The sequence below is a fragment of the Chiroxiphia lanceolata genome, chromosome 8, assembly GCF_009829145.1.
Source record: "Chiroxiphia lanceolata isolate bChiLan1 chromosome 8, bChiLan1.pri, whole genome shotgun sequence".
Lineage (NCBI taxonomy): Eukaryota > Metazoa > Chordata > Aves > Passeriformes > Pipridae > Chiroxiphia > Chiroxiphia lanceolata.
The window spans coordinates 32,797,146-32,809,755 of NC_045644.1; the positions used below are offsets into that span (position 1 = coordinate 32,797,146).

Consider the following 12,610-nt stretch of genomic DNA (forward strand, 5'->3'; position numbering starts at 1 on the left):
AGGTCCACGTCTCTCCTGTGCTGAGGACCCCAGAGCTGGCTGCAGCACCGCACGTGGGGTCTCACCAAAGTGGAGCAGAGGGGCAGGCCCACCTCCCATGACCTGCTGGTCGTGCCAGCCTGGAATGTTTTTGGATTTAAAGGAAAAGAAATGAGTAATAACTTTGTTCTCAACTGAAAAGTCAAGGCAGAAGACAAACCTCCTCTGAAAAAAATCTCTCTATATTTTTATTAATGCTTAATTTCATTTAAAAACAAAATTTCCATACATTACAGCTCAGTTTTGTTATCACTTGAAGTGGAATTTATGAACTGACGATGTTTGGGGGAAATTCTGTGCCTGAAAAAATTCCATTTCGGATTTTAAAAATAAGCGATTCCGAAGCAGTTTCTCAAACTGCAGGAAAAACACCAGGGTAAGTGCAGTGATTGTAATTGTGTAAGATTGACAGAAATCAGGCTGTGAAGTCATGTGATGGGAAGCTGAAAAAACTCCAAGAAGGGATTATCAGAATCACCTGAATATACTCTCAAGTTCCTACATTCCAGAGGTTAAAGCCGGAGAACTGCAGATTTGGATTTGTAGCTGCAAGTTGATAATTAATGAAGAGAATCAAGATTTTTTTATCAACCAAACATAACCAATTACTTTTAAAGAACAAAAGACATTTTTATGCAACATTCTGATTTTGTAATCAATGCAATTCTACACTTCTGGAGTTACAATCGTGTGTTTCAGGGTAATCCAAATTTCCCAGATCAGTTCAACCTGGATATGAGCTTAGGGGCACTGATCACATACACAGATCTAAATTCTCCTCAGAATGCCCTGATGTCCTGAACTGTCTCAGAAATGAATACTAAAACAACAAATTAAAAACTCACCCGAATCATCATGACTGAGCACCTGATGTTGTGAATCGCATCATACACCTTCTTAGAAATGTCCACAAACCGGTTATCATCGAACAGGTGGACCGTGTTCTTACTTAAGCTCTCCAATGCAATATTTACTTGACTAATAAACTCTGGAATCACTGTTAAAAAGAAAACAAAACAACAAAATCAAAGTTCAGTGAGCACGAAAAAGATAGAACATAAATTTTTTTTCTTTCTGGTAAATCACATCACATTGATTAAAACTTTATTTTTAAAAAACATTATAGTAATAGCACGATTACTTTAAAGTGGGAACCCATTCGTAATTTTTATCACAGTGATAAAAGTGCCCATGGAGAGCACATAAGCTCTGGATGACTATACACTACTACAAAGAAGAAAGAAGTTTTAAAATGGGAGCTGAGGAAGCAGTTGTAAAAATTTGTTGGTGATTTCAATAGTAATTTTACCCAAAGAGTCAGGATGAATAACTTGGCTTTAATTTGGAACTTCTACCAGTTTAGAATCTGCTTTCAGTCTTAATGGAGACATAACCACCAAAAGATTGACGCTTACTCTTCAAATTAAGAAGTCCCACGATTGTAACCTGAATTTACCAAGGCAGTTTACCTTGTTTGATTGAATCACACAAACAGTTTATTTTGAGCCAGTTGGATATTAACCTGTGCTTTACCCAGAATGTCCTGAGAATTTCCTTCTGATGCTCCATGGCCTTACTCTGCATAGTGACCCTCTACAACTGTATCTGCCTTGGTCCTTCCCATCAATTTGAAGCAAAGGAAACCCAACAGAGAGTGCAAAAAGAATGCAGATGGAAAATTCATCACACACAGAAGGACCTCAAACAAGCACAGATCAAACTCATTTGCAGCAACTTATTTCCTGTCAATTGAAGTCTGAAGACAGAGAAGAAATCGAAAGTAAAAGGATGAAACTGAATGTCTGTAACATTCAATACGAATAACGGGGGTACCTCGTGGTGCTAAAGTTATTTTCAGGCAATGTGTTGGTTTCAAATACAAGCATAATATGTGTTCCACCCCTTACTCCACAATTACACACTGTGTAATTCACAAATTCATACCACATGAAAGCAACACTATAAATACCATAACTGTGCAACATTTCAGGCAAATTTTGAAGTACGTAATAAATTTGCGTGCAGACAAAGCTTCAGCTGAACACAAATGGATTTCTAAATTAGAAAACCTGGCAACATATACTTTAAGTATTAGGAAAGATGCCTCAATCCCTAATTCTAATTCTAATTCTTCAATCCCTAATTCTAATAGAGAAACCCACATAACCCTTGGAAACATTTAAATTAATTCTTAAATTACAGTAACTTCACTGTCTTTGGTCTCAGCTGTTTGTCTCTGGAGTGGAGAACAGATACTTGACATGCCAGTTCTCAGAAATAACAAACTTCAGTGGCAGTGGGAAGGTTCACTTTCTTCTGCAGAATAGGTCCCCACAAGTGTGAGACAAGTAGTTGCCATTTGATTTGAAAAACAGGGTCTTTAAAATCAATGCTTCCCTCTTCAGATTATCACTTGAATTATCTTGCCTTCTGAAAAGGTCAATGGAAAGAAGATTTCTTAAATGGTACTGAAAAAAGACATGGTACATTTTTCATTAGCAATCAAATGAAGGAATAATGAAGGAGAGCAAGTGCCTATTTATCTAGTGCTTCTGGGGGGAAAAGAAAATCACAGAAACAAATACACCATTTCAGGACTTTTTTTTTCTGTTAAGCAAAGATCCTGACTTACAGACTATCAAAATAATTGCAAGTGTGGAGGTTTCAAACTAAACAGTCACCTCATACATCTACAAAAAGCTATTTGTATCTTCATATCTGTTGTAAAAATGCCACAAAGGAGAACATGAGAAGTTCCCAAGAATTCAGGATTTCCACTGGTGTAGTCAGTTAGCTATTCAGGCTGCATCCTGCACTCCATCCATATTCCATATGCTTATTAATGGCCTTTTTACAGTTCCTCCTGAGGCCAAACTCATTATCACAGTGTATTTGTTTGTCTGAATAAATACATCACTTATGAAAAAGAATTAAATGCAAATATGTACCCTATAGCTCATATGCTACTGGCAGAGTCAGCACTAAAACACAGGCTGCACTTGGTTGCAGAAATATCATCTCAGTGCCTTCCCTTGATTTGAGATGGTTGCTTTTCATCAAATCACTATTAGACAGACAATTAAAACAAGATTAAGCTGTAATTTTAAAATACATACACACCAATCTGCTAATGAAGCGTAAAAATACATTTGGGCTATTATAAGGTTATCCACCAGCTCTTATTTCTTGGTCATTTTCACTGATAATTCTCCCAAATCCAGGACTCTTTGACTGTGATTTATCTAAGTTTTGAGTTCCCAACAAAATGACTCAGGAGAAAAAAAAAAAAAAAAAGAAAAAAAGGAAAAAAAAGAAAGTAAAAACACATATGTGAGTTCTTATCCATGGATCACTAGATTAAAAAACCCTATTTCATAAACCTCAAATGGTTCAGGCATCCCTCTGAAATACTGCATTAAGTGGACTAGAATTACATCAATAATGTGCATTTGCTGTACTCTGCTCTGTTTTTCTAGGCAGACTAAATATAGTGAAGAAGTGGATACGAGTGATAACAGATGGAAGAGATTTATTTTTTCAGTCTCTCAAAAGCAAAGAATAATTACATAAGTTGCACATAAAATGAAAAATATCAACTGCTAAACAATTAAGAAGTATTATTATATTTTTGTGATTTTAATATTAAAATATTTTTGAAGAAAACATAATTAGTTTTTAAATTTTTGTGGGGATTTTTTGCCTTTTTTGTTGTTGTTGTTGTTATTATTGTTTTATTTGGATGTTTTATTTTTGTTCTGTTTTGTTTCTCCCTCAACAACAAATGAAGGGCAAATTTCAATATGAACATCTGTAATTTTGCCTTTCCTGAGGGGTGAGCTGTAGAAAGGAGGACATCTTGGAAAACACCAATACTGTTCATAATCATAATGTTCAAAGTCCCCAAACTAATCTACAGATTTCACGCTACCAAAAACACACTCTGTGCTCTTCTTGAAATTAAGTTTCTTTATTTTAAAATTCATCATGTATTCTCTAATTCCACTCTTTTCTTAAATAATACTATCCACCTTTCCTTGTAGGCCTTGTCTTCTTAGTTCTCTAATATTTTTTGCTCGATTTTGTCATCTCCAATCAAAACCAACTAATGAATCCTGTCCCTTGTTTAATAGCAGTCAGGGCCCAGCCTTTAACTCACAGGCTACATCTGGATGTCACTATCACATCAGGCAATACAGAGAATTAAACTTCACTAATCGCTTTATTCCAATTAGCAACTCTGTGCCTGTTATTTTTAATAACAAACTGATCAGGAAAGCAGATTCTCAGCTTTGCAGAAGGCCACTGACAACAGGTGAGAGCATAAGCCACTGTGCTTGCACCTTTTAATTAAGCTGTGTTAAGTGATTAATATCACTTCAGCAGACACCAAGACAGCTTGATACTGAAAAAGCAACAGTCTCCACAACTAAACAGTCCACATGTGTGCAACAATCACTCAAAGAAGGTTTTAATAAAAAGAACACACCTTAACAGACCTCCTAGAACTGATGAGAAAATAGTGGCTTTTAATTTAATTCAAAATATTTATGGTTTTTATAGGGGAGAAAAGGGGAAAAAAACCAACCAACAAAAAACCCGTTTCATCTGTTTGACAAAGGTTAAAAAACAAGAATCACCTTCATAAAAAATGAAACACGGATTGCATATTTTTCATCATTCTTATACTCAGTTACTGAAAATAAGGTTATTTGGTACTGTGTCACCTCTGGGGGAGAATCCCCAGGTCTCATCCTGGGTGTAATACAGGCAGGTATGGTTCTCCCTCTCAGTTCTTCTCAACTTATAATTCTACACTTTCTCAAACAATGAGAGAAGATGCAGAGGAAAGGGAGAGCAGATGTGGTGGGTTACTGAATGCGCATACACCCAAGTCTACCTTGAGAAAAACAATGGGTGTTAAATAAGCAAACTTTCACCTTCTGTGTTTATCTATATGTGTAAACACTGTGAACAACCTACTGAGTGGTGTAAGCAGACTGGAAAAGTTTGGAGAGCTCCCACTAGGATGAAGAGGGAAGAACCAGTTTTTCAAAGGCAGCTTTGACACGGAAGTGAAAACACAGCGCCCAGGTGAAGGAATAGAGGTTCTGTGCCACAGCTCCAGAGCCCAGCTCCACAGTTACCTGAAGTAACTGCTACCAAAAAAAATAAAAATAATTAAAAAAAAAAATGGGCAAGCCTGAGTGAAAAAATGATTTTCCTTCTGAATAAAATCAGAGTATTATTCATGTATTAGGACTCTAATCAGAGAGGAAAGAGCCCCATGAGAACTTCCAAGAGCCTACCCGATGACAGATTCTAAAAAAAAGATAAGCAAAAGCCAAGAGTATGGTCATGTAAAGTCTAAAAAGATACTGAATGAGCTTCATACAAAACTATGATAGCAGACCACAGGAATAAACCAGTTTGCAGGCAGGTAAGTTAAAAGAGGTGAGTGCAACCTTAACCTATGCCAAGACATAGGTGGTGGCAGCATAAGAATTGTGTATCACAACTATTTTATTATCCCCCATAATTTGATCACCCAACATGAAAGTCAGTGTGATGAGTATAGATAGTTTACTAGCAGAGGATTGAAGTAGTTTTCCAGTTGCAAGAATTCAACTGAAGTGAAGTATAAGCAAAGTATGGTTGTAAAGATTAAAAACACAGCCACCTCTGAAATGCAGGGTAATACTAGAAAAAATAGGAAATCTAATTAATAACCACACACCTTTTATTCAGTACTTCTACATGTCATTTCACTTTTTGAGATCAAATAATAGTTTGCACTTCTTGTGATTAAAAATTAATTATTTGCAAATTTCTTCTGGAGAGGTTTCTGAAAACTTCAGATGGTAAGAACATTGTCTATTCCACTAACCCAATTTTATTGCTAAGTATTACGTCTGTTCTTAACGTCATTTCCATCCAAAATACTATATAAAGAACTAAAAAATACACCAAATAAAAACCATCTCAGCTAAGGCAACTGTGCTGGCCAAGGCACACCATGAGTAACACACGGGCTTCTGCTGCAGCAGCTTGAGTCACAGCACCCAACACACCATTTAGAATGGAACAAACTATTTTAATGACTGATGGGAGACAATTTGTTAGAGGTCTTCAAAAATACATTTAAATAATAATGGAACTGCTGCAAAGAAAAAGCATTCTGCACTCATTGCAGAAGGTTGAGCTGAATATCACAAATAGGTTTTGAAACTCCAGCCATTTGTGACTGTTACAAAGCCACATAATGCAGTCCTAATAGGAAGATCAAACTGCCTCTGAAGTTGATTCCACTCAAGTCTGTATTTCTGTGATACAATTATAACACTATATCCAATGACTTTCCAAGGGATAGAGATATATAAATATAAATACACAAATATAAGAGGAGTAGAAGAGCTTTGTGACTGTGTGCATTTGATACACCCCTTCTACTTCTTCAAATATTACCATTTATATTTAATCACCTTTTTTGGTAACAAGCACAATTTCTTTTGGAAGTTCTAACACCTGAAAGAGCTCATGTTCCTCTGCCAGTCTCAATCCCAGGCCAATATACCAGAGGAAGGATCTCAGGATCGCTCACTGTGCCCACTCCCCACCTTGACTGCTTAGAGCATAAAGATCTATAAACTATCCTTGTGGAAGTTTTTGCATAATGAAAGTGTTATACAACACAAAGTAGCCAAGGCAGAGGCCTGATGCACACACACACAAAAAAAAGAAGTTTCATAGTAAAAGTAAGATATAATTAGTATCTGCTTCTCTAACTCAGACATATGCATACTGCAACTGTGTATGGGCATTTGGCAACTTGCAAGGCTGTCAGACTGGTGGTATAACCAAGCACACAGCTGAGCATGTACATATCTATAAAAATAAGCATTCAGAGAATTATCAAGCTATATATGAACATACAGAATATTCATTTATATGGATATGTTTACATTTGTATTTCTATGTAAGCTATGCCAGATACACAAGAGCACTTTTGTGGTACTGGATCTTCCCAGCTAATAGGGGTAAGGTTTTTAAGAGTTAACTGCCCTGAATATGAGAAAAGACTGATAATGAGTGAGATCTAATTATTGGCAGCATGTATTATTAATAAATGGCAATCCAGTAAATTACTGCATTTAAGTTAGAAAAGGTCCTAATTTATTCCCCATTTAAACACATCCATGACAGTGATTCAACTTCCTACCTGGAAAACATAGAGTTATTTTCATTTGCCCCAAGACAGTTCAGATGTACACAAAGCTGCTGTTACTCTGTAATGTACAGGTGATTGCTTGTGACTTTGGAATCTCTAGACTTTCCCAATGGGGGACTTTTCCCCTCTGGACTCTCCCCACAGTCCCTGCACAGCCTGGAAAATGCCTGTAACACTGCACCTGGGAATTAAGGCAGTGCCTGCAATTAAACATCAGGGGTCAAGATGCTAGTGGTGACTTAATGGGATCTTTTTTGGGTTTAGATTTGAGGATCCCCTGTATGAGGTATTTATCAGAGGCACGTCACAGCATTCAAAAGAGCAAAAAGATAATTTAAATAATTTACATAATCCTCCTTTTCTGAAGTCTTCTACCTAATGCACTTTGCTGCCATGCTCAAGGACAGACTGACCACGAGATCTCAGATGAAAATGACATTTCCCCCTAGGACAGACTTGGGAAGAACTTCAGAACGTTTCTCTCATTTCTTAGCAGACAGTGTGGACCATGTGGGCCTGTCTCATCTCATCAGTTCCCTGCTATTTATGAGCTGTGGAAACATCCACTACTCCTGACCTACTCCTGAACTCAGTTCACAGTTCAGAACAACATGACCTTCTTTAGTCTAACTAAAGTCACTGGTCTTCATTTAGAGGCATCTGCACAAAATAGAATGCCATATGGCTACATATGATACAATAGACACATATAAGCTAAGACTAGCAAATAACCTAAGTCTGTACCTAAAAAAAACCAAAAACCCCAAAGCTCAGCCAGCAAGAACAAGGAGACCACTAACACATGAGGCAGTTCCTACAGGCTGCTGACCAAACACTACCAGATTGGGATTTTTCAAATATACTGAACAGGACACGGAAAATGCCATTAAAAAAACATTAAGAGGAAATTGAGGTCTTCCTGGGGGGAGTTTCTTCATTATATGTAAGAGAGACTATCTGGACAGAGAACAGCTTTTCAGTAATTTAGATGGGGAAGAGAAATCCTGAGAGTTTAATAAAAACTAAAATTAAAGCCACTCCAAACCCCTTTCTCTGTGAAACTTGTTTGGTTGTATTGTGTAAGCATTATGCTATATTAAGCTAGAGAATGGTGTGAATTAGCAAAATACTTAAACCAATCAGACCACTGAGTATTATTATATTATTTTTTCTGTTAATTTTATGTTTATTATTAATTCCTATGAAATTTGAAGCAATAAGAATGTTTGACAAAGCATATAAAGGGATATTTTGAGGTAACACTATTTCAGTCTTTAAAAAGACTCACCTGTGAAAAGCTCATCTAGCAGATATTTAAAGTCATTTAGGAGCATTCTAAAAGAATTACCTGTTTTGAACTGAAATAGAAAACTTATGAAGGCTAATTTGGAGAGAAGTACTGACAAGATAACAGAATTCACTGCATACAATAAATTCACCATTGCATTAGTTTACCCATTTTGGAAACAGGCACCCTGGACCACAGCATAAACTCTACTCTGTGTGCAATACCCAGTTTTGGCTGAGGTTTTGTACAGGAGCATTGCCATGACTGCAATGGGGGGGTTCCTCAATACTCAGGAATGCCTGGACTCACTTACTGTGTTTAAACATAACAGACACATTCCATATAAGCATTTTATCTGTAAACACAATGATTAAAAAAAAAAAAATAGTGCAAAATTACTTTTTTGCCAAAACACAGCTTATGCTGCATGAACATATTGACTTACCTGGAAGTGAATCCACAAGTGAATGAATGTGTGGTAATTCATTCTGGGAAAGGGACTTTTTTTTTTTTACAAACAAAACTGCTGTAAGATCATTCTTAATGTCAGATATATGGATTACACTTTGTGTTTATGCAGCAAAATAGTGTTCACTGCAGACATGAGCATGTTTGCCTACCAAGTCTTTCTGTAAGCTCTTCCTAAGGCTGTACTGATCACTGTGCTAAAAGACTCCGATTATTTCATACCTATAAGCTAAACTTAAAGAATCAAACCAAAATCTGAATGTTGCCATTGTCACAGTAGGCCACAAGGCACAGCTATTTAAACTGGCATTAAATGAAGCAACCATCCTATAGAGACAGAAAAAGTGGGTTTCCAAGTGGTGAGTGTTTCACAAGCAAAGGCAAGTTGAATCTGCAGGTACACAGAGAGAGAGAGAGAACTGCAGCAAAGCCATTCTTCAAATTTCTCTCTCTATTTACCACCCTAACCAGAGGAAACAAATGGTGCACCACAAAATGGAAATGAATGGCTATGATTAGGGTTGTGGAAGAGAGCCTTCAAAGACACCTCAAGAGATGCTGGCTCCTCTTTGCACCTTACCTGCTTGCAGACAACCTGACACAACATGAGCACACCTAACTTTTGGGGCTAGAACATGTTCCAATAGCACGTTTCTGAGCATGTGAGGTCCAACTGTGGCAAGTTGTATCTTGAGAAATAGCTTTTTCACTGTATCATCAAACAGTACTGGGCAGGGCACATGCAGACAGGGCTCACACAGCTGAGGAACTCTTTGTCTCATTAAAACCCACAAATTAAAAGCAAAGTTCAATTTGCAAAGCTTGGATTTTTTTTTTCTTAATGGTTTCCAGATCTGAAACATCTTGAGGAAAATAGTTTCATTCAGATACCTCCAGAGATGTGTGCGCACATTACAGATCTGCTGCTCATGAGGTACTTATTCCTGCAGTGCTAATACCAGCATAAAATTCATTTATTTAGGTGCTGTTCCATATTATTTTAAGCATGATACTGAAAGGTTAGATACAATTTGGTTGTCTTGCCTAACTAATTGGTTATCTTAATAAAAATCTCATCCAAAACCAATCACTCACGAGGAAAGAGACAAGAAGAAAGAAAAGCCTCACCCAAGCCCCCGACCTTGAGACCAAGAGTTACGGAGCTATAGGGAGAACTTCCATAATGTTTAAATTCCAAGTGACATAAAGTTTCAAAGTCTCAACAAAACTGAGGCTGCAAACGAAACAAAAACTGCCATGGGGCTGATGGGCAACAGATTTAGCAAAGTAGCAGGAAAATGGAATGCCTAAATTTCATTTAACTCCAGTCATCCTGTAAGTTAGAAAAGAAGGAAAAAAACAGTTGAGCCACTTTCAGAAGTTCAGAGCATGTAACTGAGCCATATTTTCCCAATATCACAGCCAGGGAGAATATTAGTTGGTCTTTGAAACACTAGGCAGTAGATAACAATCTAAACATTTAATTTTGAAATGCAGCCAGTTATTTTTGTAAATAACTAGAAACACTGCCTTTTTTATAAATCTGGTTCCCAGTGGGTGTAGCATCAACTTACAAAACCTGAACATAATTGAATCAGCAAAAGATAAAAGATTCCAAGCTTTTTTTGGCCCAAAGACAAAAAAAAATTGCATATTCCACTGGGAAACATCAGAAATTAATACCGTTTCTTAGGCAGAATAATTTTTGACATACATGTTAGCAAGCAACAAAAGCACAGAAGACAAAATGTATTTGGGAAAAGGATCACACTACATTTTAGTTCTATATCTACTATAATAGTAACTTGGAATAACTGAAATAATTTAATCAAGAAGAATTGTATTTTATGGAAGACTGCTGACATACCAGAAGCAAGCACAAGACAACTACAGCTTGGTAGCCAAAATCCTCAAGTTCTTAGTTACACTGAAATACCAATAAACACCGTCAACTGTAGAAAAGATATTTTTCTGAACGGTGCCAGAAAAATACTGTCTCCAAATTTAAAATTAATATCAAGCCTCAAAATGACTCAGAAAATACTGCCTTGTGACAGAGACTAACTCTGTGTGTGCTTCCTGCCTTTGCTGGGAGCTCTCAGTGCACTGGTCCCCTGCCTGCTCCCTCCTGTCCCGTAGGACCATGAACACCAGTAACACCCAGTAAGAAAGAATGGGGACATGGGTTGTACAACCATCAGCAGAGTGAGTGGCAGTTGTTCCAGGAGTTCCAGTGGATTTGAAATTGGGTTCTAAATGCTGAAGCTGTTTAAGGAGACCACACAAGCTTTCATTATTAGAACACGGTATTCCTGAAATTGCTTTAAATCAAGAGTGATAACGAGATGCTGGTATATTTAATGAGTATGTTCAATTATAGTATATAATCATTTGAGAGTAATAAACCTGCTAGTTGCAGGAAGTGAAGTACCATTGGGTAGCTTGTTTGTAGCCATGGTGACAAAAATTCAAGAGGTTCTCTCTAAGGATTCGAAGCAAGAACGTGAATGGGCTGTTGGCACTCAGTACCCTGACCATAACTGCATCCTGCATTACATGTTTTGCCCTATAAAAGGAATCTTGTCTTACCCAACTGGCTACCAACAACATGAAAAAGAACATTCTTCAGTATTCACCTGAAACCTCTAATCAACTAGTGACTAATTAAATTAGCAACATTTACAGATACGAGTGCTAAGACTAGTATTATCAGCAGGCAAAAGTCCTTTAGGTGAAGAAAGTTCTGTGCAAGAACCCAGAGAAACAGTGAGAATGATTAATTATAACAGGTACTGATTGTTCTGCACATACAGTCAGGGTGAACTCTAACTGCAGTGGACTGCTGACAGACAAGAAAGTGATTGTCCATTGCATCCCCTGCTAAATTCAATTCTATGCAGAGAGTAGAGAAAGGCTGAAAAGGTTCTAGAAGATTTTTTTTTTGTTCTGTACTTGTGGTTTAGAGTTTACGAAGACCAACTACAAGAATAAGTCCTCTCAATCCACAATGCAGAAACATTAATTTAACTTTTCTCTAACACACAGAATAGCAGATTTTATTAAAAATTCAGGAAGTCAGTTATCAGCTAACAATGGCAAGAAACTGAAAAAACTACAGTGAATAAAACTAACATTATTAGAAACTGAATAAAACTATATTGAATAGAACTGATATTTCTTCTAACACCATTAGGATACAATCTCTGAAGGTGTTCTTAGGTGCAGGTACTTATTTGCCTTACTTGTCTCAGAAAATAATACATAAGCAAGACAAGTGAAGAAATTAAGCAAACACAAGACGACTGTGTTGTTATTTAAAAGAAATCTGGAGCACTGCTGAAAATTTTATTACTGGCTCTCTGGAAAAAAAGAAGTCAACATAGTTTTAAAAGAGCACACCAAAGAGTAAACAGGCACTTTGAAAAACAGGGTACCAAGAGGTTTTAAATATGCTTTTCTGCCCACCTGGAAATGCATGAGACTAAATCACAGAGATTGATTGCATCCATTGGCAATGCTGGTATGCTTGACCTCCATTTAATACACAATACTTCATATAAGAAGCCTGTATTAGCATTCTGGAGAAATTT

At 36.9% G+C, this 12,610-nt stretch overlaps 1 protein-coding gene across 4 annotated transcripts in view; it reads right to left on the reverse strand.

Moving 5' to 3' along the window:
• Positions 1–12,610, reverse strand: part of CTNNA3 (catenin alpha 3) — a 431,146-nt gene that overhangs the window by 79,412 nt on the left and 339,124 nt on the right. For all 4 annotated transcript variants that reach the window (XM_032694679.1, XM_032694676.1, XM_032694677.1 and 1 more), the window contains one exon: positions 885–1,036. In XM_032694679.1, the coding sequence (XP_032550570.1) occupies positions 885–1,036 (152 nt within the window). The remainder of the gene's footprint in view (positions 1–884; positions 1,037–12,610) is intronic.